Below are 27,065 nucleotides of genomic sequence, written 5' to 3'. Positions count from 1 at the left end.
GTCAACGCAATCTGATTAGCAATATCTGCTACCTACGCAGGCAGGTCCATACCCTGCAAGGCTCTGTTTAATGATTTAGACCTAGAGCCCATGGCCCTAGCCACCCAAGTTGCTGCGTACGAGGGAGAGACTGAACCCGACGCCTCCTATACTGCGCGAGCCAGGCTCTCTATGAGACGGTTGGTGGGATCCTTGACAGAGGAACCATTAGGTATGGACAACAGGGCGTTAGAGGCCAAGCGCGACACGGGTGGATCTACCGTCGGGGATTCCGCCCACCTTTTACGGAGATCAGGGGCAAATGGGTATCTTGCCTCCAGCGCTCTCTGGCCTAGGAAACGCCTGTCCGGCCGTTACGTGTGTCGTTAAATCCTGGGTGAGCGACAAATACTCTATGAAGCCGCTTGACCGGCTTAAATGACCCCTTGTGCCCTGAGGCCAGGGTCTGGTTGATGCCTCAATAAGGCTGTCCACTGTTTCCTGGTAACCTGGAGTAACTAAAGACAAGGGGCTCGTCCGAGTCGTAATTCAAGTTCTGCTCGTTATCGACTACTGGCGAAGGTGAGCAAGAGGCAGAGCTCACGGATGCCGAGGCACCGGACGGACCGGGAGACGCTGTGTGGGTTCGTTTCCCTCCAAGTCTGCCTAGTGAGAGAGCGGGCCGGAGGCTCCTGTGAGGTGGAGGACCCCTCTAAGACAGGCAAGCAGCTACCCCTGCCCCTATCTGGGGCTTGAAGGGACTCGATTGCTCTCGTAAGCGAGGCCATAGACGGCGACAGAGACAGAACCCATTCCGGGCAGTCGCAGGGGAGGGCTCCTGGGCAGGTTCGGACTCGCAGACTTCACAGATTTGCGTACTCTGCATGTGGGAAGGCGGACCGACAGGAGGTGCACGCAGCATACAGAAACGTGTCTTAGCTGCTCTGAACATGGTGGCCCTGCTAGGTGATATGCCTGCGGGGTTCTACTGCTTAGCCTCTGGCAAAAAAACACAGGGTGGCCTTCCTCCTTCTGGGGTAGCACATACCCCAGTCCTGGATCCCCTTTAGGCGTCCAGCCTGCCGAACAGCTGCACCCTTTTCCAAAAAGTGCGCCTCAGTGTGTGGGCGGTCCTGCAGGAAGAGAAGGCGCTGCCGGTGACGTCCTATGGGCCGAGCTTCTGCTCGTGGCCTAGCGCCGACTGAAGCCGGGGACTAAATTTTTCGGCACCCGCCCGAGGCTCCGGGGGCGGGTCCGCCAGAAGTACACGTGTCACAGGGGCGGGACTTCTGCCCGCGGCCTAGTACCAGCAGAAGTTGGGGACTAAATTTACGGCGCCCTCCTGAACACGGGGACGGGAATGACAAAAACACAGAGGCCTGTCAGGACATGCTCTGCCGAGCGCTACCGCTGTGGGGGTGCATGCTGGCGCCCGAACTCGTGCTGCCGCCCAGGGGAATACCGACCCTGGGGGTTTCAGGAGCCCTCCCAGCCCACCTCCTTTTGCGCCTCACCCCTGGAGCTCCAGCTGATACTCAGGTCCAAATCAAGGACTGTGCAGGCACCCTAGCTCCATCTTTCCCTCCAAGGGACGAGGAGAGGGACCGTCCGCCTCCTTCCACTACCGCAGTCCTTGCATTGGTGGTGCAGTGGGAGGCCGCATGGACTGTACCTGTGCCACTGTACAACCTAGGGTTTCAATACCTTAGGGTGGTCAGGGCGAGTCCGGCATCCCACATCACTGGAAAGGATACTTGGAGGCGACACTCGCACGTGCTTGCCCGTTGTAGGTTTGGGGAGATCGGACCCTTTCAATAGGGTCCTTCGCCCCTGTCTCATCTTCATGAAAGGAAGAAAAAAAAAGAAAGTCTGGGAAAAAAAACAGACGTGGCCCTGCTAAAAACGTGACCCAGCAAAAAAGGAAAATGCAATTCTAGGATGTATTAACAGAAGCATACAGTCTAGATCACGTGAAGTCATTATTTCCCTCTACTCCTCTTTGGTCAGACCTCATCTGGAATATTGTGTCCAGTTTTGGGCACCACATTTTAAAAAAGACATCAACAAACTGGAGCAAGTTCAGAAAAGAGCGACCAGAATGGTGACCGGTCTGCAAACCCTGTCTTATGAGGAAAGGTTGCAGGATTTGGGATTGTTTAGTTTGCAAAAGAGAAGACTGAGAGGAGACTTAATAGCTGTCTACAAATATCTAAAGGGCTGTCAGATTGTAGAAGGATCAACTTTATTCTCATTTGCACAAGGAAAGACTAGAAGCAATGGGATGAAACTGAATGGGAGGAGACACATTAGATATTAGAAAAAACTTTTTGACAGAGTGATCAATGAGTGGAACAGGCTGCCACGAGAAGTGGTGAGTTCTTCTTCAATGGAAGTCTTCAAACAGAGGCTGGACAGACATCTGACTGAGATGATTTAGCGTATCCTGCTTTGAGCAGGGGGTTGGACCAGATGGCCCAGGAGGTCCCTTCCAACTCTACGATTCTATGATTTTATGTGTGCCATCATGTCCCACATTGCGGGAGAGGATACGTGGAGGCGACAGTCGCTTGTGCTCGCCCGTTGTTGGTTTGGGGAGATTGGACCCTTTCAGTAGGGTCCGTCGCCCCTGTCTCATCTTCAAGGGAAAAAAAAAACAGAAAAAAAAATAAAAAAATGAAGAGTCTGGAAAAAGACCAGACGTGTGTGCCTCCTAGGACACTAAGCATGAACTGGTTTCGCCTGCAATCGAGGCGAGGGTGTATACTGCGGCAGAGGAGGAGCTAACCTTTTTTTCATCCACTTAGTGTCAGCCTCCTGGCGGCAGTAGCATACACCCACTGTCCTGTGTCCCCCAATGAGGCGAAGGAGAAATGGCTACAACAGATTCCAGGAGCAACATATGAACTCTCTGCTCAGAAAAACGAAATGCTGAGATCCTGCGCAGAACCCTCAAACTCCCAGGCTTCTTGTAGAGGACCCGAGAATGAGGAAGGACGAAAAAGACCACCCCCATTAGGGGGTGAGAAGGAAGTTTTATATATATATATATATATATATATATATATATATATATATTCATTATGTAAACTACGAGGCAGGTCACTGAGGGTTCAGAAGCTATACAGATGAATACCTAATCAGAGCACGACATGAAGAGACCCCACAAGCCGAACAAGCATATCACTAACTCAAAACTGAAAATAAAGATTAAGCAACAACCACAAGACGGATTTCATCACCAGTTATCATTGTAATCAGTATAACAGCGCCGACCTGACACTGTCTGTAGGTTACTGTGCACAATCCTGATGACAGGTTCCCTTTAGCTTTCATGTCCAATAAAGCAATAAATGAGATCATCTGTTGGTTCTCTGATCCTGACGGTCAGTAATCACCTGCTCCTACTGGTGGTCTTGTCTTATTGAGAGATCCACTCTTTTCAGTCCAGGCACCTGGATACGGGTCATCCTGGCTATAAAAATTGTCCGGCTCTGTACACAAAGAATGAAAAATTTATCATTCTGAGCTAGTGAGTGGAGACTGTGTGAGCTGTGTATGGTAGGTATCCCAAGTCATTGATACTCTGCTATCTCTATGTAGCACCTGTTCAGAAGAAGCTTCATCATGGTACACATCATACAACAGTATAGAGCAGTGTTACTGTGAACCCAGACCTGCTGCTGCTTTTACTAGAAAGCAGCATAGAGGACATTATACAGCAGTATTGAGAAGTAGATGTGAATCCAGCACTCGGTGCGATTAAACACTTAAGTTGGGGTGCTGCCAGTAGCATTATTGAAGATGCAATAATTTAAAATAAATATCTTTTCTGTTTGAAGAAAAATATTATAAAAAGATCACTTATAAAACAGTGCCAAAACTGGAATCTGACCTTCGTGATTCCTGAAAACACTAAAATAAAAAGAGATTTATTTTTAACTAGACGGTGGCCCGATTCTATCGCATCGGGTATTCTAGAGTCTCTGTTAAACTAAAAAATTGTTATATACTCACCTTCCGACGGCCCCCGGACTCTCTCTCTCCTCTCCATGCTCCCGGCATCTTCCGGTCCCAGTAATGCTTTGTGCGAAACACCGCTGATGACGTCGCCCTCAAGTGAGAGTGACGTCATCTCCGGCCCTTCTTGCTAAGCATTACTGGGACCAGAAGATGCCGGGCGTGGTGAGAGGAGAGAAAGAGTCCGGGGGCCGTCGGAAGGCAAGTATATAACTATTTTTTATTTTAACAGAGACTCTAGAATACCCGATGCAATAGAATCGGGCCACCATTTAGTGTATTATACTCCTGTTACACCCGGAGCTGCTGTCACTGTTCTGCTGTTATCTAATGTATTGTACTCCAGTTACTCCCAGAGCTGCAGTCACCGTTCTGCTCTTACCTAATGTATTATACTCCTGTTACAGCCAGAGCCGCAGTCACTGTTCAGATCTTACCAAATGTAGTGTACTCCAGTTACACCCAGATCTGCAGTCACTGTTCTGCTTTTACCTAATGTATTGCAGTCCAGTTACACCCAGAGCTGCAGTCACTGTTCAGATCTTACCTAACGTATTGTACTCCAGTTACACCCAGAGCTGCAGTCACTTTTCTGCTGTTACCTAATGTATTGTACGCAAGTTACACCCAGAGCTGCAGTCACTGTTCTGCTGTTATCTAATGTATTGTAGTCGTTACTCCCAGAGCTGCAGTCACTGTTCTGCTTTTACCTAATGTATTGTAGTCTAGTTACACCCAGAGCTGCAGTCACTGTTCAGATCTTACCTAATGTATTGTACTCCAGTTACACCCAGAGCTGCAGTCACTTTTCTGCTGTTACCTAATGTATTGTACGCAAGTTACACCCAGAGCTGCAGTCACTGTTCTGCTGTTATCTAATGTATTGTAGTCGTTACTCCCAGAGCTGCAGTCACTGTTCTGCTTTTACCTAATGTATTGTAGTCTAGTTACACCCAGAGCTGCAGTCACTGTTCAGATCTTACCTAATGTATTGTACTCCAGTTACACCCAGAGCTGCAGTCACTGTTCTGCTGTTACCTAATTACCTAATGTATTGTACTCCAGAATATGTACAGGACTGTGCCTGTGTAATGAGCGACACAGCAGTGATGCCTTTAACGGCTGTAATGTGCCTGTACAATAAGCAATGCAGTCGTGTTGCCGTGACGATTAAGCAACTGCTGCGACCAATTAGCAAGGCGGGATTTCCATTACAGACAGAATTAGACAATTATATATATAGATGACTATGCAGTACTGGCAGCGCACCAAGATAACCTCTAATGTTCTAATATCTCCCGCTTCTATTGCTGTGCCATGAATATTATTTAGTGCTGCACCTCACCCCCTCCACTCCAAGTGCTATAACTTTGCACCTTTGGACTTCATAGCCATTTTTCAGCACTACCAGCCCCACTAATTCTTTGGATAATGCTGTACTGAGCAGTGTTGCTTTGAATTGGGATACCTTGATATCTGCTTGCTGCTTGTCCCATCAAGGATTTTGGTTGACTACCGGGATTTGAATTGTCAAATCTAGGACCAGGGTTTTGCGAATTCTGACTGAAACGCATCTCAGAGCCTGTAAAAACACAAACAAAAGCATAGATTGAGTTAATAGAAGGGGTCCCCTATTCATCATTTCTTGGCACTTGTCTCACTATGTTGGACATGTCCTGTCCTACATTACGCAGACAGTTCATTGATATGGAAACTATAATACTGCACTTTCACTATGGAAGTGCTGCAGAAAAATTTAGATACTGCTAGGTTTATCCACAGTTTAACAGCTGATCACTGAGAAAAACAGGGACACTGATCAGATTGCTGTCAAAAAACCCTGCTACCAGGTGAAAAACCCTTTGTCTTCAATCCTGACGGTCAGTAATTACCTGCTCCTGACTGTGGTCTTGTCTTATCGAAGGATCCATCATTGTTAGTCCGGGCCCCGGGATACGGCTCGTTCTGGCTGTAACGACCATCCGACTCTGTGCATGAAGAATTATAAAATTATAACCGAGGCTGATCAAGTCTCACAGTAATAATCTATAATCACCGACTGCACAGTAAGTGATTGAATCCCAGGGCTGGACCACCAGCTATCAATAAGTTATCACCCACCCAAGTTGGGACCAATCCTTTACTGATAATGGCTACTGGGAGTCTCAGGTATGTGCGAGATACCTAGATTTCTGCCTGCTGTTTGCCCGACGTTAGACCTTGAATCCTTAGAGACATTCGGATTGTCAAATCTGGAGACAGGAACTTGCTGAGTCTGACTGAAATGTGTTATGGGACCTGTAGAAAAATAAAGAGATAGTATACACGGCTCCAAAACATCCATGGAGCTTACATTGCAGCTCCAGATCTATAGTAATGCCAACAATACTCTATAACACTTTGGGGGCATATGGAGATACAGAAGAGCCCACAACAATGAGGACATCCCCATATCCAGAAGTTCCAGGTGGGGTAGGCCTATATTAATCTAATGTGTACGGCTCGTCACTGGTGAGCTGTGTAACACGTATATATATACCTGGTCCTGCTCCTGCACCATCCACAGGTCCCCTGGTATCAAAGCGGGAAGGTGGATTTGGGTTAAAACGATTGGCAGCATCTGTGAAAGAAAGGGGAGCATGTATGAAATATGGGAGTATGTATGAAGGAAAAACATGTATTGTTGTGATAACTCACCGTAAAATCCTTTTCTCCGAGACGCTCATTGGGGGACACAGGTACTGTGGGTGTATGCTACTGCCGCCTGGAGGCTGACACTAAGTGAAAAAAAGAGGCTAGCTCCTCCTCCGCCGTATACACCCTCGTCCCGATTGAGGTCGGAAACCAGTTTGGTGCAAAAGCAGTAGGCGATCCAACAAAAATCAGACAACATCACCCTTACTGCAGGTAACAACATGTCTAGAAAATAACCACCCTAATATCATACAGAGAGCATATTAATTAAACAAACAGAAGCCAACTTGGCTATCAGGGTGGGTGCTGTGTCCCCCCAATAAGCGTCTCGGAGAAAAGGATTTTACGGTGAGTTATCACAAAAATCCATGTTTCTCCTTCGCCTCATTGGGGGACACAGGTACTGTGGGACGTCCTAAAGCAGTCCCTGGGTGGGAAGTTGACTCACCGATCCAAGCTACATGCACCTCCTGTCTAAAGGTGCGCCACCACTGCTTGAAGAATCCTTCTACCCAGGCTCGCATCCGCAGAAGCCCGAGTATGGATATTGTAATGCTTAGTAAACGTGTGCAGGCTGGACCAGGTTGCTGCCTTGCAAACCTGTTCCGTCGACGCCTGGTGCCAAAGCACCCAAGAGGCGCCCACTGCCCGAGTAGAGTGCGCTCTGATCACTGCTGGAATCGGCGCGCCTCTGATGCGGTAGGACTCCTGAATAGCCAAACGAATCCATCTGGCTATGGCCGATTTTGAGGCAGCGAGTCCCTTCCTGTGACCTTCAGGGAGCACGAACAGCGCGTCTGACTGACGAAAGGGTGCCGTCCGCAACACATACATCCTGAGTGCTCTCACCAGGTCTAACATATGCACTGGCCTTTTCCACATGGTGTACTGTTGCTGGACAAAAAGAGGGCAAGCCAATATCCTCATTAACGTGAAACGAGGAAATGACTTTTGGCAAAAAGGGAGGCACTGGTCTAAGAACCACCTTGACTTTGTGAAAAGCCAGAAACGGGGCTCGACAAGATAGGACTGCCAGCTCAGAGACCCGCCTGATTGATGTTATAGCTACAAGGAACACCACCTTCCAGGAAAGTTATGACAGAGCGACATCCTGTAGCGGCTCAAATGGAGCCTCCTGCACAACGCTTAGGACTAGGTTAAGGTCCCAGGTGTCCATAGGCGCCTTTTAGAGAGGTACCAAGTGGGAGACCCCCTGAAAGAAAGTCTTTACCTGCAAGTTGGTAGCAATCCTGCGCTGAAAAAGGATGGATAAAGCAGATATCTGTCTCCTGAGAGAACTGGGGGCCAAGTCTGAGTCTAGGCCAGACTGGAGAAAAGCCAAAAGGTTAGGGACAAAATCTCAGTGGAGAACAACCACGGCCTCGACACTTTCCAGGTGTGGTGGTAAATTCGTGCCGAGGCAGGCTTCCGGGCGCTAACCATTGTAGCAACCACTTTGCGCCCAAACCCCACCTGAGTCAGAATCCAAGATTCAACGGCCAAGCCGTCAAAACACAGGGCCCGAGTTCGGGTTGCAGATCGGCCCCTGAGAAAGTAGATCTGGGCGCTCTGGTAGTCGCCATGGCACGTCGGCGAGCAGCTGCACTAGATCTGCGTACAACAACCGGCGAGGCCAGTAGAATCGCTGGCGCCCCTTCTGCCTTGATCTTCTTGATGACCCTCGGAAGTACTGGCAGCGGGGGGCGAAACTGGTTCCATGGCAGAACCAGCGCATCCACGGCGATTGCCTGCGGGTCCCGGGACTGGACGACAAATACGGACACCTTGGCGTTCACCCAGGAAGCCATCAGATCCACATCTGGTGTTCCCCACCGTTGGCAAATCTGCTGAAAGACCTCAGGGGTGTAATGACCATTCCCCGGACACAAGCCCCTGTCGGCTGAGGAAGTCTGCTGCCCAGTTTTCTACACCCGGGATGTGGACCGCCGATATCACTGTGCGGTTCCTCTCGGCCCAGTGAAGAACGTGACCTACCTCGCGCATGGTTGCCCTGCTGCGGGTGCCCCCTCTGTGATTTATGTAAGCCACCGCCGTGGCGTTGCCCGACTGGATCTGGACTGGGCAGCCTGCTAGAAGGTGATGAAAACGTTGCAGAGTAAGCCGGATTGCACGTATCTCCAACAAGTTGATCGGGAGACGTGCCTCCTGCGGCAACCACCGTCCCTGGGTCGTGTGGTGGTGAAAAACCGCTCCCCAGCCGAGGTGTCTGGCGTCAGTTGTGACCACCAGCCACTGATCTGGGGAACTGATTGTCCACCACTCTAGTGACTGTCTGACCTGAGAGGACAACCAGCATCAGTGATCGAGAGTGAACGGGTTCTTGTCCCAGGATGACAAGAGGGCGTGCTGCAGGGGGTGAAGATGAAACTGGGCCAACGGGATCACTTAAATCGCTGCCACCATTTTTCCTAGAATCCTCATGCAGAAACGGATGGTGTGAGGGACTGGTTGGCGCAGTACCCACACTCCCTGCTAGAGGGCTAGGGTTTTGTTTCGAGGGAGAATTACCAACCCTCGGAAAGTGTCGAAGATCATCTCTAAAAAGGAAAGCCTCTGAGCTGGAACAAGGGATGCCTTCTTTACATTGACCAACAAGCCTAAGTGGGCAAGAGTATCTAACGTGATGCTGACACTTTCCTCGCATGCCCGCCTTGAAGGGCCCTTGACCAAGAGGTCGTCTAAGTAGGGAAATATGACTATGCCCCGGGAGTGCAGGATGGCCATGGGGACTGCCATGACCTCTGTGAACACTCTGGGGGCAGTGGCTAGCCCGAAGGGCAGATCTGCAAACTGAAAATGTAGACCGTTGATGGCGAAGAGTAGAAACCTTTGATGCGGAGGGAAAATGGGGATATGTAGATAGGCTTCCTGGATATCGATAGAGGCCAAGTACTCTCCCTGCCCCATCGCCGATATGACTGAACGGAGAGACTCCATCCTGAAATGATTGATCCTGATAAATTTGTTCAGGAGCTTTAGGTCCAAAACGGGCCTGACCGTCCCGTCCTTTTCGGGGACTGCAAACAGGTTGGAATAGAAGCCCTGAGTCTTCTCGTTTTCCGGTACTGGAATGATGACTTCGTTGTGGCTGAGCGAATCGATGGCTCCTAGTAGAGCCTTTGTCCGGGTATCCACTTTGGGAAGACAGGAAAAAAAAAAAATCGTCTTGGGGGGTACCTGACGAATTCTATCTTGTACCCTGTGGACACCAGCTCTCTCACCCATGTGTCGTGTGCGACATTGAGCCAGACGTGATGAAACCAGAGTAGGCGGCCACCTACCTTGTTGGTGTCGCCTGACAGATGCCCCGAGTCATTTGGCTGCAGATCTTTGGGACCTGGATCCTCTCGACCTTGACTGGTTAGCCCGCATCCTGCCCAATGGATCGGTCCCTATTCTGGTTGGGGCGCCCTGAAGCGGCGAAATTAGCCGCTGTCGTCCACCCGGGGTTGCGAAAGGCCCGAAAACGCACCTTAAACTGGTGACGAAACGGCGGTTTGACCTTTTGTTGAGGAAGAAAACTGCTCTTGCATCCTGTGGAGTTGGAGATGAGCTGATCTAACGTCTCTCCGAACAGGCGGCCACACTGGTATGGTAGGGGTGTCAAGGACTTTTTTTGAGGCTGACTCGGCCTGCCATGTCCTTAACCATAGAGCTCTCCTAATGGAGATTGCATTTGCGGCCGCAAGTGCTGTGCAGTTGGCCGCATCTAAAGATGCATTGATCAAGTAGTCCCCCGCCATAGCTATCTGATTTGCGATTTCTGATACTTCAGCTGGTAGGTCTATGTCTTGCAAGGCTCTATTCAATGATTCTGACCAAAAAATCATGGCCTTGGCTACCCACGTCGCTGTGAACGAGGGAGAGTGCTGATCCCGATGCTTCAAAGACTGAGTGAGCCAAGTTCTCTATGAGACGATCAGTGGGATCCTTAATAGAAGAACCACTAGGTATGGATAAGAGTTTTTGTAGCCAAGCGCGACACAGGTGGATCCACCATTGGGCATTCCGTCCACTTTTTACGGAGATCCGGGGCACAAGGATACCTCGCCTCGAGTGCCTTCTGGCCCGAGAAACGCCTGTCCGGCCGTTCTCTGTGTCATTGCATTATGTCCTCAAATTCAGGGTGAGTGCAAAATGCTCTATGTGGACGCTTGACTCGCTTAAATGACACCTTATGGCCCAAAGCCAGGGTGGAATCATGATCAATCCCCAGAGTCTGGTTGACGGCTATGAGACTGTCAACTGTTTCCTGACCACCCGGCGTATCTAGGTCAAGGGGTTCGTCCGAGTCCTAGGCCAAGCCTTGCTCGCTATCGACTGCTGGTGACGGGGAGCGAGAAGCAGAGCTCACAGATGCCGAGGCACCGGATGGATCGGGAGACGCCGTGTGGGTTCGTTTTCCCCGGGTCTGCCTGGAGTGAGAGCGGCCCCTGGAGGCCGTAGGCTCCTATGAGGTAGAGGACCCCACTAAGACAGACAAGCCACTGTCCCTGCCCCTATCTGGGGCGCAAAGGGACTCGATTGCTCTCATGACGCCATGGATTGCGACAGCGATAACGCCCATTCCGGGGGACTTGGTACACTGGGCTTGGTCGCAGGGGAGGACTCCTGGGCGCGTTCGGACTCGCAGGCTTCGCATACTTGCTTGGTCTGCGCATGCAGAAAAACAGACCGACAGGAGACGCATGCAGCGTAAAGAAATGTGTGCGTCTTAGGTTTTCCTGACATGCTGTACCTGCCAGGCATCCGTGTCGCAAAAATACGCTTGGGGAGGGCGCTCCTTGTTTTTTCCTAGCATGGCCTCTCAGGGAGCTAGGCGGCAGCACTTTTATTATTATTATGCATTTATATAGCACCATTTATTCCATGGCGGTTTACATGTGAAAAGGGGAAATATAGACAAGTATAATAAACATGTGTAAGACAAGGGACACGCAAGTACATAAGGAGAGGGGACCCTGCCCGCGAGGGCTCACAGTCTACACTTACCCCACTCCTGTGTCCCCTGTGTCCTGGAAGTGCAGGCGATGCTTCGTTCTGCGCGCCACAACTGCAGGCCGGCCCCCGGAAGAAGAAAGGACTCCTGGGGCGATAATTCCGTCTCGGCCTAGCTTAGGCCTGAAGCCGGGGCCTAAATTTCTTTGACGTGACGGGACGCCGGGGGGCGGAGACTTCCGGACGCGGCCTAGCGACGTCCGAATCCACGGCCTAAATTTTTGATATCCGCCCACGGGGGTAGGGGCGGAACCGCCGAGCCCCAGCAAACGCCAGAACTAGGTCCGCTGCCCGACGCTAGGGAGCACGTTGTGGCGCCCGGATGCTGCGCCGCTACAGGAGCCCTCCCAGGCCACCCTCCTCCGTGCTTCGGCTCCAGCTCAGGTAGAGGGGAGAGGGGGCGTATGACAAAAAAGGACGGTGCAGGCACCCTGGCGCCATCTAACCCCTTCAAGGGGTGATGAGAGGGACCGTCTGCCCCCCTGCCGCACCGCAGTCTTAGCATTGGTGGCGCAGTGGGGGCCGCACAGACTGCACTTGTGCCTCTGCAGCCTAGGGTTTCAATACCTTAGGGTGGTCAGGGCTAAGTCCGGCATCATTCCCACTGTGCGGGAGAGGATACGTGGAGGCGACACTCGCACGTGCTCGCCCGTTGTTGGTTTGGGGAGATCAAACCCTTTCAATAGGGTCCGTCGCCCCTGTCCATGGAAAAATCCTACGTTGCGGGAGAGGATACGTGGAGGCGACACTGGCACGTGCTCGCCCATTGTTGGTTTGGGGAGATCGGACCCTTTCAATAGGATCCGTCGCCCCTATCTCATCTTCTTGTAAAAAAAAGGAACGTCCGGAAAAAAGTCCCCGTTGCGGGAGAGGAAATGTGGAGGCGACACTCGCACGTGGTCACCCGTAGTTGGTTTGGGGAGATCGGACCCTTTCAGTAGGGTCCGTCACTCCTGTCTTATCTTCATGGGGAAAAAGAAAAGGAAAAAAAAAATCAGTCTGGAAACAGACAGACATGTGCCTCCAACAGACACTAAGCAAAAAACTGTTTTCCGCCCGCAATCGGGGCGAGGGTGTATATGGTGGAGGAGGAGCTAACCTCTTTTTTTCACTTAGTGTCAGCCTCCAGGCGGCAGTAGCATACACCCACAGTACCTGTGTCACCAATGAGGCGAAGGAGAAAGTACAGGACCATGTGACCTTTGTATGTGGCAGGACTTATAGGAGCAATGCAGATTCTGCCACCAATGTCCCATCAGCGGTGGTTCTAGCACTGCCACACCAGTAAGACATAATGGCAGCTGTGCCAGCACCTCTATGAGCATTGTTGGCTGCTGTTCACCGTGCTGGACCACGTGGTTGCCCACTATATTCAGTAACCAACCATGCAGGTGGCCAAAAAATAGCCAGTTAGAGACTATATTGCACTTTGTGGGGTAGTTTATGTGATGATTCACCCGAGCCATGCACATGCCGTCACTTGCTTAACACCCCTAGATGCCAGAGTCGGCATTTACTGCAGCATCTAAGAGGTTTTAATAAAAAAGCAAGCAAGAGTCAGGTGTATGGCTATACATTGCATACGACATTTGTGATTCTACCATAGCTAAATACCACAATATGAAGGGAATACAGATCCCAAATACGACCATGAGATACACCTGATCTGGCATGTCCTCATCCGGACTATCAGTAATCACCTGCTCCTAATGGTGGTCCTGACTTATTGAGAGCTCCCGCGCTGTCAGTCCGGGGACCGGGAAACGCAACATTCTGGTTGTAACGACCGTCCGACTCTAATCGAAGAATGACAGAATTATAACTGAGGCCGATCACATATAATTACCACTCTTGTGGTACAAATGGAGAGCATCTATCCCCACACACCATGGACCATGGATACCTGGATATCTGCCCGCTGCTTGTCCCACCTGAGTCCTATGGTCCTTTGTGGGATTCATATTATCAAATCTGGACACAGAAGGTCCCTGATTCTGACTGAAGTGCGTTTCAGAACCTGTAACACAAAATCATAGAAGTTACGAGGCGAAGGGAGGATGTGACATACTTCTGAAACGTGTGCATGGGAATGTATGGCTGCAGGGGGTAAGACTGCAGCCATGTTCTGCAACAGACACATTAAAACCATTGCACTTCAAAGGGATGGTCCACTACAACAATGCACAACCTAAGACAGGTGATGGCTGGGGTTCTAGCACTGCCACACCAGTAAGACATAATGGCAGCTGTGCCAGCACCTCTATGAGCATTGTTGGCTGCTGTTCACCCTGCTGAACCACGTGGTTGCCCACTATATTCAGTAACCAACCATGCAGGTGGCCAAAAAATAGCCAATCAGAGACTATATTGCACTTTGTGGAGTAGTTTATGCGATGATTCACCTGAGCCGTGCATATGCCGTCACTTGCTTAACACCCCTAGATGCCAGTCAGCATTTACTGCAGCATCTAAGAGGTTTTAATAAAAAAGAAAGCAAGAGTCAGGTGTGTGGCTATGGATATACATTACATACGTCATTCGTGATGCTACCATAGTTAAATACCACAATATGAAGGGAATACAGATCCCAAAAACGACCATGAAATACACCTGATCTGGCATGTCCTCATCACGACTATCAGTAATCACCTGCTCCTAATGGTGGTCCTGACTTATTGAGAGCTCCCGCGCTGTCAGTCCGGGGACCGGGAAACGCAACATTCTGGTTATAACGACCGTCCGACTCTAATTCAAGAATGACAGAATTATAACCGACGCCGACCACATATAATTAACACTCGTGTGGTACAAATGGAGAGCATCTATCCCCACACACCATGGATACCTGGATATCTGCCCGCTGCTTGTCCCACCTGAGTCCTATGGTCCTTTGTGGGATTCATATTATCAAACCTGGACACAGAAGGTCCCTGATTCTGACTGAAGTGCGTTTCAGAACCTGTAACACAAAAGCACAGAAGTTACGAGGCGAAGGGAGGATGTGACATACTTCTGAAACGTGTGCACGGGAATGTATGGCTGCAGGGGGTAAGACTGCAGCCATGTTCTACAACAGACACATTAAAACCATTGCACTTTAAAGGGATGGCCCACTATAACAATGCACAACCTAAGACAGGTGATGGCTGGGGTTCTAGCACTGCCACACCAGTAAAGCATAATGGCAGCTGTGCCAGCACCTCTATGAGCATTGTTGGCTGCTGTTCACCCTGCTGAACCACGTGGTTGCCCACTATATTCAGTAACCAACCATGCAGGTGGCCAAAAAATAGCCAATCAGAGACTATATTGCACTTTGTGGGGTAGTTTATGCGATGATTGACCCGAGCCGTGCATATGCCGTCACTTGCTTAACACCCCTAGATGCCAGAGTCAGCATTTACTGCAGCATCTAAGAGGTTTTAATAAAAAAGAAAGCAAGAGTCAGGTGTATGGCTATGGGTATACATTGCATACGTCATTTGTGATGCTACCATAGCTAAATACCACAATATGAAGGGTATACAGATCCCAAATACGACCATGAGATACACCGTAATCACCTGCTCCTAATGGTGGTCCTGACTTATTGAGAGCTCCCGCGCTGTCAGTCCGGGGACCGGGAAATGCAACATTCTGGTTATAACGACCGTCCGACTCTAATCGAAGAATGACAGAACTATAACTGAGGCCGATCACATATAATTACCACTCTTGTGGTACAAATGGAGAGCATCTATCCCCACACACCATGCACCATGGATACCTGGATATTTGCCCGCTGCTTGTCCCACCTGAGTCCTATGGTCCTTTGTGGGATTCATATCAAACCTGGACACAGAAGGTCCCTGACTCTGACTGAAGTGTGCTTCCGAACCTGTAACACAAAAGCACAGAAGTTACGAGGCGAAGGGAGGATGTGACATTCTTCTGAAACGTGTGCACGGGAATGTATGGCTGCAGGGGGTAAGGCTGCAGCCATGTTCTACAACAGACACATTAAAACCATTGCACTTTAAAGGGATGGCCCACTATAACAATGCCCAACCTAAGACAGGTGATGGCTGGGGTTCTAGCACTGCCACACCAGTAAGACATAATGGCAGCTGTGCCAGCACCTCTCTGAGCATTGTTGGCTGCTGTTCACCCTGCTGAACCACGTGATTGCCCACTATATTCAGTAACCAACCATGCAGGTGGCCAAAAAATAGCCAATCAGGAGACTATATTGCACTTTGTGGGGTAGTTTATACGATAATTCACCCGAGCCGTGCATATGCCGTCACTTGCTTAACACCCCTAGATGCCAGAGTCAGCATTTACTGCAGCATCTAAGAGGTTTTAATAAAAAAGAAAGCAAGAGTCAGGTGTATGACTATGGGTATACATTGCATACGTCATTTGTGATGCTACCATAGCTAAATACCACAATATGAAGGGTATACAGATCCCAAATACGACCATGAGATACACCGTAATCACCTGCTCCTAATGGTGGTCCTGACTTATTGAGAGCTCCCGCGCTGTCAGTCCGGGGACCGGGAAACGCAACATTCTGGTTATAACGACCGTCCGACTCTAATCGAAGAATGACAGAACTATAACTGAGGCCGATCACATATAATTACCACTCTTGTGGTACAAATGGAGAGCATCTATCCCCACACACCATGCACCATGGATACCTGGATATTTGCCCGCTGCTTGTCCCACCTGAGTCCTATGGTCCTTTGTGGGATTCATATCAAACCTGGACACAGAAGGTCCCTGATTCTGACTGAAGTGTGTTTCCGAACCTGTAACACAAAAGCACAGAAGTTACGAGGCGAAGGGAGGATGTGACATACTTCTGAAACGTATGCACGGGAATGTATGGCTGCAGGGGGTAAGGCTGCAGCCATGTTCTACAACAGACACATTAAAACCATTGCACTTTAAAGGGATGGCCCACTATAACAATGCACAACCTAAGACAGGTGATGGCTGGGGTTCTAGCACTGCCACACCAGTAAGACAATGGCAGCTGTGCCAGCACCTCTCTGAGCATTGTTGGCTGCTACCATAGTTAAATACCACAATATGAAGGGAATACAGATCCCAAATACGACCATGAGATACACCTGATCTGGCATGTCCTCATCCCGACTATCAGTAATCACCTGCTCCTAATGGTGGTCCTGACTTATTGAGAGCTCCCGCGCTGTCAGTCCGGGGACCGGGAAACGCAACATTCTGGTTATAACGACCGTCCGACTCTAATTCAAGAATGACAGAATTATAACCGACGCCGACCACATATAATTAACACTCGTGTGGTACAAATGGAGGGCATCTATCCCCACACACCATGGATACCTGGATATCTGCCCGCTGCTTGTCCCACCTGAGTCCTATGGTCCTTTGTGGGATTCATATTATCTAATCTGGACACAGAAGGTCCCTGATTTTGACTGAAGTGCGTTTCAGAACCTGTAACACAAAAGCACAGAAGTTACGAGACGGAGGGAGGATGAGACATACTGTGATGGCTGGGGTCGGACTCGAGGGAGCCAACGGATCACAAAAATAGTGCTCTGGGATCCCCCTGTAGAATGGGCTCTCACTGATGAAAGCAGAACAGCACTGCATTGATTAGCAGCCCCTCAGGAAATGAATGGCGCAGTGGTTATTCCTTCCACCATACCTGGTCCTGCTCCATCCACAGGTCCCCTGATGTCAAAGCCAGAACGAGGATTTTGGTTAAAGCGATTGGCAGCGTCTATGGAGGAAAAAGAGGGATTATAGGTACTTACCGTAAGACCGTAAGATGTCTTTCTTGGAGCCTTCATTGGGGGACACAGGTTATCATGGGTGTATGCTGCTGTCGCTAGGAGGCGGACACTATACAAATAAAAAAAATAGCTCCTCCTCGGCAGTATACACCTACAGACAGGCACAAAGCAATCCAGTTGGTGCTAAATCAGTAGGAGCAAGTATAACAACAACTCAACCTATGTACCAACCCAAAACAATGGCAAATTGTTCAACATGGTACAACATTAAGGGAGGGTGCTGTGTCCCCCAATGAAGGCTCCAAGAAAGAGATTTTACGGTAAGTACCAAAAATCCCTCTTTCTTTCTCGCTTCATTGGGGGACAAAGGTTACCATGGGACGTCCAAAAGCAGTCCTAAGGGTGGGAAAGAAATGCTGAGAGAAGGGTACTTAGGTCGGATGGTGGGAGACCGCCGCCTACATTATCTTCCTACCCAAGCCTGCATCAGCAGAGGTGTGAGTGTCTATCTTGTAAAATCTTATGAAAGTATGGAGGGACGAACAGGTAGCAGCCTTGCAAACTTTCAAGGCCGAAGCCTGGTGACGAACAGCCCAGGAAGTTCCCACAGCCCGGGTAGAGTGAGCCCTCACCCACTGAGGAGGCTGTTTGTCCTGGATGCGGAATGCCTCCAGAACCGCTGAACGAATCCAACGAGCAATGGTGGATTTGGAGGCTGGAAACCCTTTCCGACGACCTTCAGAGATGACAAACAAGGAATCGGACTGAAGGAAGGAAGCAGTCCTAGCAAGGTAGACTCGAATAGCCCTGACCAAGTCCAACTTGTGGAGGGATCTCTCCAAAGGATGAGTTGGAGAGGGACACAGAGAGGGGAGGACGATGTACTCATTGGTGTGAAAGGCAGAGACTACCTTTGGCAGAAAGGCAGAAACCGGTCTGAGAACTACATTATCCTGGTGAAAAACTAGGAAAAGAGAACGGCAGGACAATGCTGCAAACTCTGAGACCCTCCTAATAGAGGTGATGGCGACCAGGAAGGCCACCTTCCACGAGAGGAGGGAAAAGGAAATATCCTGAATCGGCTCAAAGGGTGCACACTGGAGGGCGCTCAAAACAAGATTTAGATCCAATGGATCGACCGGAGACTGGTAAGGAGGCGCTATGTGAGTGATGCCCTGAAGAAAAGTCTTCACCTGGGGAAGAGAAGCCAGATCCCTTTGGAAGAGGATAGCCAGAGCGGACACCTGACCCTTTAGGGTACTGAGGGAAAGGCCGGAATCAAGACCCGTCTGTAGAAAACCAAGAACAGAGGGAAGAGAAAAACTCATAGGAAAAACTGTTGACCTCACACCACCAAGAGAAGGTTTTCCAACATCTGTGATAGATGCGTGATGACGCTGGTTTCCTTGCCTTAATGATGGTCTGGATGACCTTGTGGGAAAAACCTGCGTCCCTCAGGACCGCGGCCTCAACGGCCATTCCATTAAATACAGAGACCGAGAATTCGGGTGGAAGAGGGGCCCTTGCGATAGAAGGTGGGACTGTCTGGAAGCCTCCAGGGAACGTCCGAGAGCATGTTCATTAGCTCGGTATACCAGGCCCTCCGTGGCCAATCTGGAGCTACTAACAGAACGGGGACTCCCTCTGCCTTTATCTTTTTCATGACTCTTGGAATCAGGGGAAGAGGTGGGAACAGATAAGGCAGGCGAAACTGGGACCACGGGATCACAAGTGCGAGATATGGCTACGTACTGGGGAACCTTGTGGTTTGTTCGAGACGCCATGAGGTCGACATCTGGAACGCCCCACCTCAGGCAAATTTGGTGGAAGGCGGCGGGGTTGAGAGACCACTCGCCTGACACGAGCCCCTGATGGCTCAGGAAATCGGCTTCCCAGTTGTCCACCCCTAGAATGTGAACGGCTGATATGGCGGGAACATGGTTTTCCGCTCAACGCAGAATCTTTGCCACCTCCAGCGTGATCTGCTTGCTGCGAGTCTCGCCTTGGTGATTTACGTAAGCCACGGCCGTGGCGTTGTCCGACTGGATGCGGACCGGCTTGCCTGCCAGGATGGACTGCCAGCGGATGAGGGCAAGAAGGATTGCCCTGATCTCCAAGAGATTGATTGAGAGGAGAGTTTCCCGTGCATCCCAGCGGCCCTGCGCTGTGAGGTGGAGGAAAACCGCTCCCCAACCCAAGAGACTGGCATCGGTGGTGATGACTTGCCACCGAAGAGGAAGGAAGGATCTCCCACGTAGGATCGAGGTGGAAAGCGTCCACCAGGTTAGAGATTGCCTCACCTTGAGAGGCAGAAGCACCGGTCGGTCTAGGGAGACCGTTGTCTTGTCCCAGGCAGACAGGAGGGCCAACTGGAGAGGGCGGGAGTGAAACTGGGCATACGGCACTGCTTCCATGGAGTCAATCATCTTCCCCAGAATACTCATGCAGAGCCGAAGGGGAAGAGGGATGGGGGGCTTTAGGGCTCTGATCCCCTGTCGGAGAGACGAGAACTTCTCTTTTGGAAGGAAGACTCAAGCTTGGATGCTGAGTTGGGATGAGGATCGACTTCTCTTTGTTGATTATCCAGCTGAGACGGCGCAGCGTGTCCAGAGTGATCTGGAGGCTGTGATCGCAGTCTCGGCGAGATGGGTCCTTGACCAGAAGATCGTCGCGATAAGGGATTATAAGAATCCCCTTTGAACGAAAGATGGCCATGACCGCCACCATGATCTTCGTGAAGACCCTGGGGGCGGACGCCACACCGAATGGGAGAGCCGAGAACTGGTAATGGTACTCCTATATGCCAAACCGAAGGAACCTCTGATGCTGCACACAAACAGGAACGTGCAGATAAGCATCCTGAATGTCCGCAGAGCAAAGATATTCCCCCGGCTCCTTGAGACGATCACCGAGAACAAGGACTCCATTCGAAAGTGGCGGACCCGAAGGTGGCGATTCAACTGCTTGAGGTCCAAGATCGGGCGAAGGGAACCGTCCTTTTTCGGGACTACGAACAGGATTGAGGAGACCCCGGAAAACCATTTGTGCCAAGGAACGGGTACGATTACTCCTGAGTTTAGGAGGGAAGAGACAGCCTGGAGAAGCCCTGGGGCATGAGGGGGCTGTTTTGGTGGACGAGAGAATTTTCTTCATCCCCAAAAGGACGTTTCTTCCTCTATCTTGAAGTCTGATGTGACAATCTCCCTGACCCAGGCATCAAGTCTCCTTGAAAAGAAGAAGCCTGCCTCCCACTCTGGAAAGATTCCCAGGTGGGGGTGACCTGTCATTTTGAGGAAAATCTGTGGCCGCGAGAACAGGAGGGCTTAAAGGAGCGACTCTTAGACCTCCAGCGAGGGGTAGGTTTGAAGGAAGGCTTCCTTCTTTCCCCTTGTGTGGAAGAACGGTCCTGCTGGGAGGATCCACCTGAGGAAGAGAAAGGTCGAAAAGGCCGAAAAGGCTGGGGGCCCTTTCTGTTGAAGGGGCGTTTTGGCCTGGATTGGGGTAGAGAAGTGCTTTTGTCTCCGGGGGCATCAGAAATTATCTGGTCCAGTTTGGCTCCAAAGAGTCTGGAGCCCTGGAAAAGTAGGCCGGTGAGAGATTTTTTGGGATGCTGGATCTGCGATCCACACCTTCAACCAAAGGATGCGGTGAATAGCAATGTTGCTGTTTGCTCTCCCTGAGAAGCAGCAGCATCCAGGGAGGGATTCAAAAGGTATTTACCCGCATGGGCAATTTCGTCTGCTAAATCTGCTAGCTCCTCTGTGGGAGCTGCTGCCACAATGCCTCGGCGAAGAATCTTGGCCCAGGCCAAAATGGCTTTCGCCACCCATGTGGAGGCAAAATTTGGGCAGAAAGAAGCGCCTGACTCCTCAAAAGCCGATTTAGTTAAGGCCTCAATCTGTCTGTCCGTAGCGTCCTTGAGAGACGCAGCATCGGGAATAGACAGGACAGTGTGGGATGCTAAGCGTGAGACCGGCGGATCCACCTTAGGACATTCAGACCATTTGCTGATAAGGTCTGAACTAAACGGGTATAGTATGTCTACTCGTTTTCTTCCCGGGAAGAGTTTGCCGGGATGTTCCCAGTGTCTAGAGGTAGTGGTCTCAAACTCATTGTGATTGGGAAAAAGTCTGGAGGGAAGTTTTACCCGTTTGAATGAAACGGATTCATCCTGAGCAGTCGCATCTTCCTCTTATTTCGAGGGTTTGAACGATAGCCGAAATAAAGCTATCTACCATGTCCTGCATTCCAGAGATCTGATCTGCATCCGAGTCAGATTCTGACAGGCTACATCTGACTCGACATCTGACTCGACGTCTGCCTCCGAGGAGGGGGAATGGGCAGAGAGGGGCACCCTTGGTGCTGTTGAATCTGAAGAGGAGCTAGACAGAGTCCGCTTCCTAGACCTTCCTCCTGATCTGTCCCTGTGAAGGTCATGGTCAGGTGCGTACGAATCACTGTGTGAGGTGTTCAGGGCACTGGTGGCGGCAGTAAGATACGGCAAACGTTCCAGGACCTGTACCAGGGACTGATATTTTGGTCAGGTCTGAAACCGACTGAGACATGGCAACAGTCAGACCTGAGACCGACTGGGACATGGCAACAGCCCACTCCGGAGGGGGGGGGGGGTGTGCTCTCATCCCAGGCGTTAGAGCTCTCCTAAGGGGCAGACATGGTGGAAGGACTTCAGGACGGACAGAAGGGAGACAGCTGGCCTGAAGCCCACTTTCTCTTACAGCGGGCACAAGCATAGTGAATTACCGAAGGAATATAGCCAGAGGCCCCTGCAGGGTTGGGCATAGGTACAGCCTATGTGAAGAAAGCTGCAACAGAATGCTATGGAAGCGATACTGCTGAGGGGAGCTAACAAAGAGGCCAGGGGTGGGAAATGCAGAGCCTACCAGACACCCAGCGATGCAGCAGCAGCGCAGGTAGCTGTGTCCCCCGCCAGATCCCTGAGGACGCTGCAGGAGCGCAGGAAGCTGTGACCCTGTGAGGTAAAGACGCTGCAGGAGCACGCTGGAAGATGGACGCTGCCCTGTGACCACGAGACACGCTGAGGAGAGCGGTGGGCGGGGTTATCGTCCTGAGGAGTGAGGGAAGTCAGAGACTCGCAGTCATTGGCCTGTCAGGCGGGGCACGCATAAAAGGTGGCGTGCTGGCCGAAGGAAAGGAAAGTAGGGACCCGATAGGCTGGCCTGCCTATAGGGGCGTGATCAGCCTGTTATGTGCCCAGCGCCGGGACCGACGTGCAGGCAAAGGGGCGTGCCCGGCGCTGGCAAAAGTGAAAGTGTCGCGCCGATTGGTTGTGGCCGTCAGAGGGGCGTGACCGGGACTGATGACGTGCAGGGGAGAATTGCCGCGCTGGGCTGGGGGCGTGTGCGGCGAGAAGCGGAGCCCGCTGATAGGGTGGAAACCGGAGGGGGTGTAGCCTAACGAAACAAGCCTGGTGAGGAAGACGGCTGTAAAATGTCGGATGGCGCGCGCTACCTAAGAAAAATGGCACAAATTTTGAAATCTGGTCCTGGGCAGAATGAGAGAACATGAGCTGCAGGGCCTTACCGGGCAATACTACCTGCTTCTTGAATCTGGCTCCTCTTCATAGATGAGGATCACGTCACGAGCCCTCGGGATGGAGAGGGTCCTGGGAGAGAAGATCCGACGGCGTCAACCCCTTAGGAACAAGGGGGGAGGTCACCACCGGTGACCACTGTCTTCCTCTCAGCTCTCTCCGAGGAGAGGGGTGAGGAGGGGAAAGGCAAGGACTGCCACCTGTTAGCCGAAGAGCTGTATCTGAAAAACAAAGGTTAAATGATTAATAAACGCACACAGAACCTGTAAAGAAAAAACACTGCGGATCTGGTGTTAGATCCAGGTCCGCCTCCTACAGACACTAAGCAAAAACTGGATTGCTTTGTGCCTGTCGGTAGGTGTATACTGCCAAGGAGGAGCTATTTTTTTCTTATTTGCATAGTGTCCGCCTCCTAGCGACAGCAGCATACACCCCATGGTAACCTGTGTCCCCCAATGAAGCAAGAAAGAAAAAGATATACAATGTCCAATGCAGGTGCCACGTGTATACAGTTAGCATGTGGCAGACTAGGAAAGCTGTGGGGGTCCTGCCCCTTAAACATCAGGGGACGGCACATCATTTTACAATGGGAGCGTTACTAGTCTGCGACCATTAAAAAACAACGTTACCTTGAAGGTTTGGAGCAGCTTGATGCTGAGGCTGGCTGGGATTCATGGGAGCTGGAAGTGTATAAAGAGATTGATATTACTGTCAAACTGCAGAAATACAACTACATGTGCAAACAATTCTTGTACATAGTGTATTACCTTTGTCACCCACTAGAGGGTAGTGATGGATCGTTTGCGAACGATCTGGTACAAAGAGGCCGGTCCCTGCTGTGACCGATGGATGATGGCACCCCAGTGAGAGACAATAAATTCTCTGAATAGCCCTCACTAGGCGTGAAATTCTGATGTTCATCGGACGTAACACCGCCCACTAGAACCAAATTCCACCCACTCATCAATTTAACTGATTAACAGCGAGTAGGCAGAGTTTTGGTTGTGGGTGGGCGGGGTTTAGGCCGTAACATCAGCTTAAATACGTATTCACCTATTGTGAATTTAAAGGGAAGGTGCCATCCCAAAAAAATTTTTTCAGCAATTGAAAAAATGTGAAGAATTAATGTTTACTTTTTCTTAAAAAATATTATTATTTGCTTTAAATTTTGTAAACTATGAAAAATAATTTTAAAAAGTTTGGCATTTCCACTTGTTAACACTAGGGGGAGCAGCTACTGAAATTTGGCACAAAAACCTAGTGTACAACTAGCTCACATTACTGCCCTGCAGTAATTATGGGCGGATTCTGCTGACATGGGTGTGATGTCACTCCTCTCCTCCCCTTCTGGGTGTTTGCTAACGGAAAAGAGAGGATGACATTTAGGAACACAGTGAGCAGCCATTTTGATGGGGCCTGCAAAGTTACTGACTGTCTCTGCATACAAAGTCTGGATCAGAACAGGCCATCAATCAGCAGAAATGTTTCCTGGATTTCTGTGGAGCAGACAAGCAGACGGTCCATCCATGTGTATAAAACACCGCGCTCTATGTACATTCTCTGGCACCGAACAGGGTGCCCCCCCCATAGACCAGCACACTGCTCTCCTGAAATACTCTGTGCTGCTGTCACCCTGCTCCTTCCACCATATATCAGGCCCGTCGCCTCGCTTTCACACATCAACAGGACAGGATCTGAGGAGAGGAATGGGGTCTTCATTCACCGAGGATGGCAGGCAGCAAGGATTCTGGGAGCAGGGTGACAGCAGCACAGAGTATTTCAGGAGAGCAGTGTGCTGGTCTATGGGGGGCACAGAGGGAGATATATGGTGGAGGAGCAGGGAGACAGCAGCACAGAGTATTTCAGGAGAGCAGTATCACACAGGATAGGATTAGATACACGGCTCAGCAGTCAGTATCACATAGGATAGGATTAGATACACGGCTCCACAGTCAGTATCACACAGGATAGGATTAGATACACGGCTCAGCAGTCAGTATCACACAGGATAGGATTAGATACACGGCTCAGCAGTCAGTATCACACAGGATAGGATTAGATACACCGCTCAGCAGTCAGTATCACACAGGATAGGATTAGATACACCGCTCAGCAGTCAGTATCACACAGGATAGGATTAGATACACGGCTCAGCAGTCAGTATCACACAGGATAGGATTAGATACACGGCTCAGCAGTCAGTATCACACAAGATAGGATTAAATACACAGCTCAGCAGTCAGTATCACACAGGATAGGATTAGATACACGGCTCAGCAGTCAGTATCACACAGGATAGGATTAGATACACGGCTCAGCAGTCAGTATCACACAGGATAGGATTAGATACACGGCTCAGCAGTCTGTATCACACAGGATAGGATTAGATACACGGCTCAGCAGTCAGTATCACACAGGATAGGATTAGATACACGGCTCAGCAGTCAGTATCACACAGGAGGATTAGATACACGGCTCAGCAGTCAGTATCACACAGGATAGGATTAGATACACGGCTCAGCAGTCAGTATCACACAGGATAGGATTAGATACACGGCTCAGCAGTCAGTATCACACAGGAGAGGATTAGATACACGGCTCAGCAGTCAGCATCACACAGAGGATTAGATACACGGCTCAGCAGTCAGTATCACACAGGATAGGACTAGATACACGGCTCAGCCAGTTAGTAACACACAGGAGAGGATTAGATACATGGCTCAGCAGACAGTATCACACAGGATAGGATTAGATACACGGCTCAGCAGTCAGTATCACACAGGAGGATTAGATACACGGCTCAGCAGTTAGTGTCACACAGGAGAGGATTAGATACACGGCTCAGCAGTCAGTATCACACAGAAGAGGATTAGATACACGGCTCAGCATTCAGTATCACACAGGAGAGGATTAGATGTCCAGCAGATGGCCAAGTGTTTTGAAACAGCAGGGAGCAACTCCTTTTTTTTTTTTTTTTGCAAGAGCAGGGGCAGCAGCTGGTCGGGTGTTTTGGAAAGAGCAGCTCGGTCTCCAGGAGCCCGTCCTGTATCCCTCTTCTGCACCTGGTATGTGCAGAGTGAACATCCAAGCCCTGTTATGGTTGAACAGTACAGCATCAGTGATAACAGGGCTTGCAATAGAGTGTAAATGGAGCTAAAAGGAAATTACTGGGCTCTAATAAGATGGCGCCTGGCCACACCTACAGCTGTGAATTGAGCTGCCCACAGAGGCGTGCCCAGTTCACTCCTGATGCAATGATACAGATAGGGTCGGGAGCTGACTGTTATGTCTTATGCCCAGGAACTGTCGTAAATGAGCATGGAAAGTGTCGTTCAGCAGCCAGAAAGGTAAGATGGCAGCCCCCAGTGGCTGCATTACTACAGTAAAAAAAAAAATATTTATACACATCCACTGAGTCAAGCTTAGGGGACAATATATTTTTATACTATTTTCTTTTTTACATTAAATTATGAAAAAACACAGCACCTTCCCTTTAATAGGGATCCATTTAGGATCTATAAGAGCAGGATCTTTTTGGTGAGCGGCTCAAAAAGAGCCAGACTGCCCAACACTACTAAGGTGAATTAGAGGTATCAGCAAAGTGCAGAATATGAGACCAAGTGATTGTCCAACTGGACCACCTGTCTGTATCCTCTACTAGGGCATAATGTCATCAGGGGGATCCTACCCTGTCAGATGTAGGCAATAGAGGGCATATGGCACAATGCCCAATTGATAGGCGAAGCATACATCTGCCTCCACTAATCAATATTGAGATCCTAGAAACATTATAGCATTATCGTGAGTGTGAATTAGTAGTCACAGTGCGGATTACCTGGGTATCCACCAGGTCCTTGTCCCAACAAAAGAGGCCTTTGTTCCTTAGAGGGGTCCCGATTATTAAATCTGGACCCAGCAATCTCAGGATTCTGAGCGTAACGCGTTTCAGGGCCTGAAAAAAGAACCCACCAAGATTTATTATAAAAGTGAAAGCAGAGGACATCCTCGCCAAT

The 27,065-nt window shown here is 50.1% G+C and overlaps 1 protein-coding gene across 4 annotated transcripts in view; it reads right to left on the bottom strand.

Moving 5' to 3' along the window:
- Nucleotides 1-27,065, bottom strand: part of LOC141082950 (uncharacterized) — an 80,035-nt gene that overhangs the window by 7,724 nt on the left and 45,246 nt on the right. For 2 of the 4 annotated variants that reach the window (XM_073567028.1, XM_073567029.1), the window contains exons 23-40: nt 26,888-27,004; nt 23,682-23,732; nt 17,393-17,467; nt 17,065-17,178; nt 16,869-16,964; nt 16,395-16,505; nt 16,192-16,287; nt 15,476-15,586; nt 15,273-15,368; nt 14,546-14,668; nt 14,359-14,454; nt 13,613-13,726; nt 13,410-13,505; nt 6,536-6,616; nt 6,181-6,294; nt 5,889-5,984; nt 5,465-5,578; nt 3,375-3,470 (exon numbers count right to left, since the gene is read on the bottom strand). In XM_073567028.1, coding sequence (XP_073423129.1) covers nt 3,375-3,470; nt 5,465-5,578; nt 5,889-5,984; nt 6,181-6,294; nt 6,536-6,616; nt 13,410-13,505; nt 13,613-13,726; nt 14,359-14,454; nt 14,546-14,668; nt 15,273-15,368; nt 15,476-15,586; nt 16,192-16,287; nt 16,395-16,505; nt 16,869-16,964; nt 17,065-17,178; nt 17,393-17,467; nt 23,682-23,732; nt 26,888-27,004 — 1,797 coding nt within the window. The remainder of the gene's footprint in view (nt 1-3,374; nt 3,471-5,464; nt 5,579-5,888; nt 5,985-6,180; nt 6,295-6,535; nt 6,617-13,409; nt 13,506-13,612; nt 13,727-14,358; nt 14,455-14,545; nt 14,669-15,272; nt 15,369-15,475; nt 15,587-16,191; nt 16,288-16,394; nt 16,506-16,868; nt 16,965-17,064; nt 17,179-17,392; nt 17,468-23,681; nt 23,733-26,887; nt 27,005-27,065) is intronic. The other 2 variants (XM_073567030.1, XM_073567031.1) reach the window with 2 other exon arrangements.

Source organism: Dendrobates tinctorius, unplaced genomic scaffold (genome assembly GCF_039654945.1).
Source record: "Dendrobates tinctorius isolate UK_male_01 unplaced genomic scaffold, ASM3965494v1 ptg000019l, whole genome shotgun sequence".
NCBI lineage: Eukaryota > Metazoa > Chordata > Amphibia > Anura > Dendrobatidae > Dendrobates > Dendrobates tinctorius.
The sequence above is the reverse complement of the archived record's forward strand: the minus strand, read 5'-3'. Positions and strand labels throughout refer to the sequence as shown.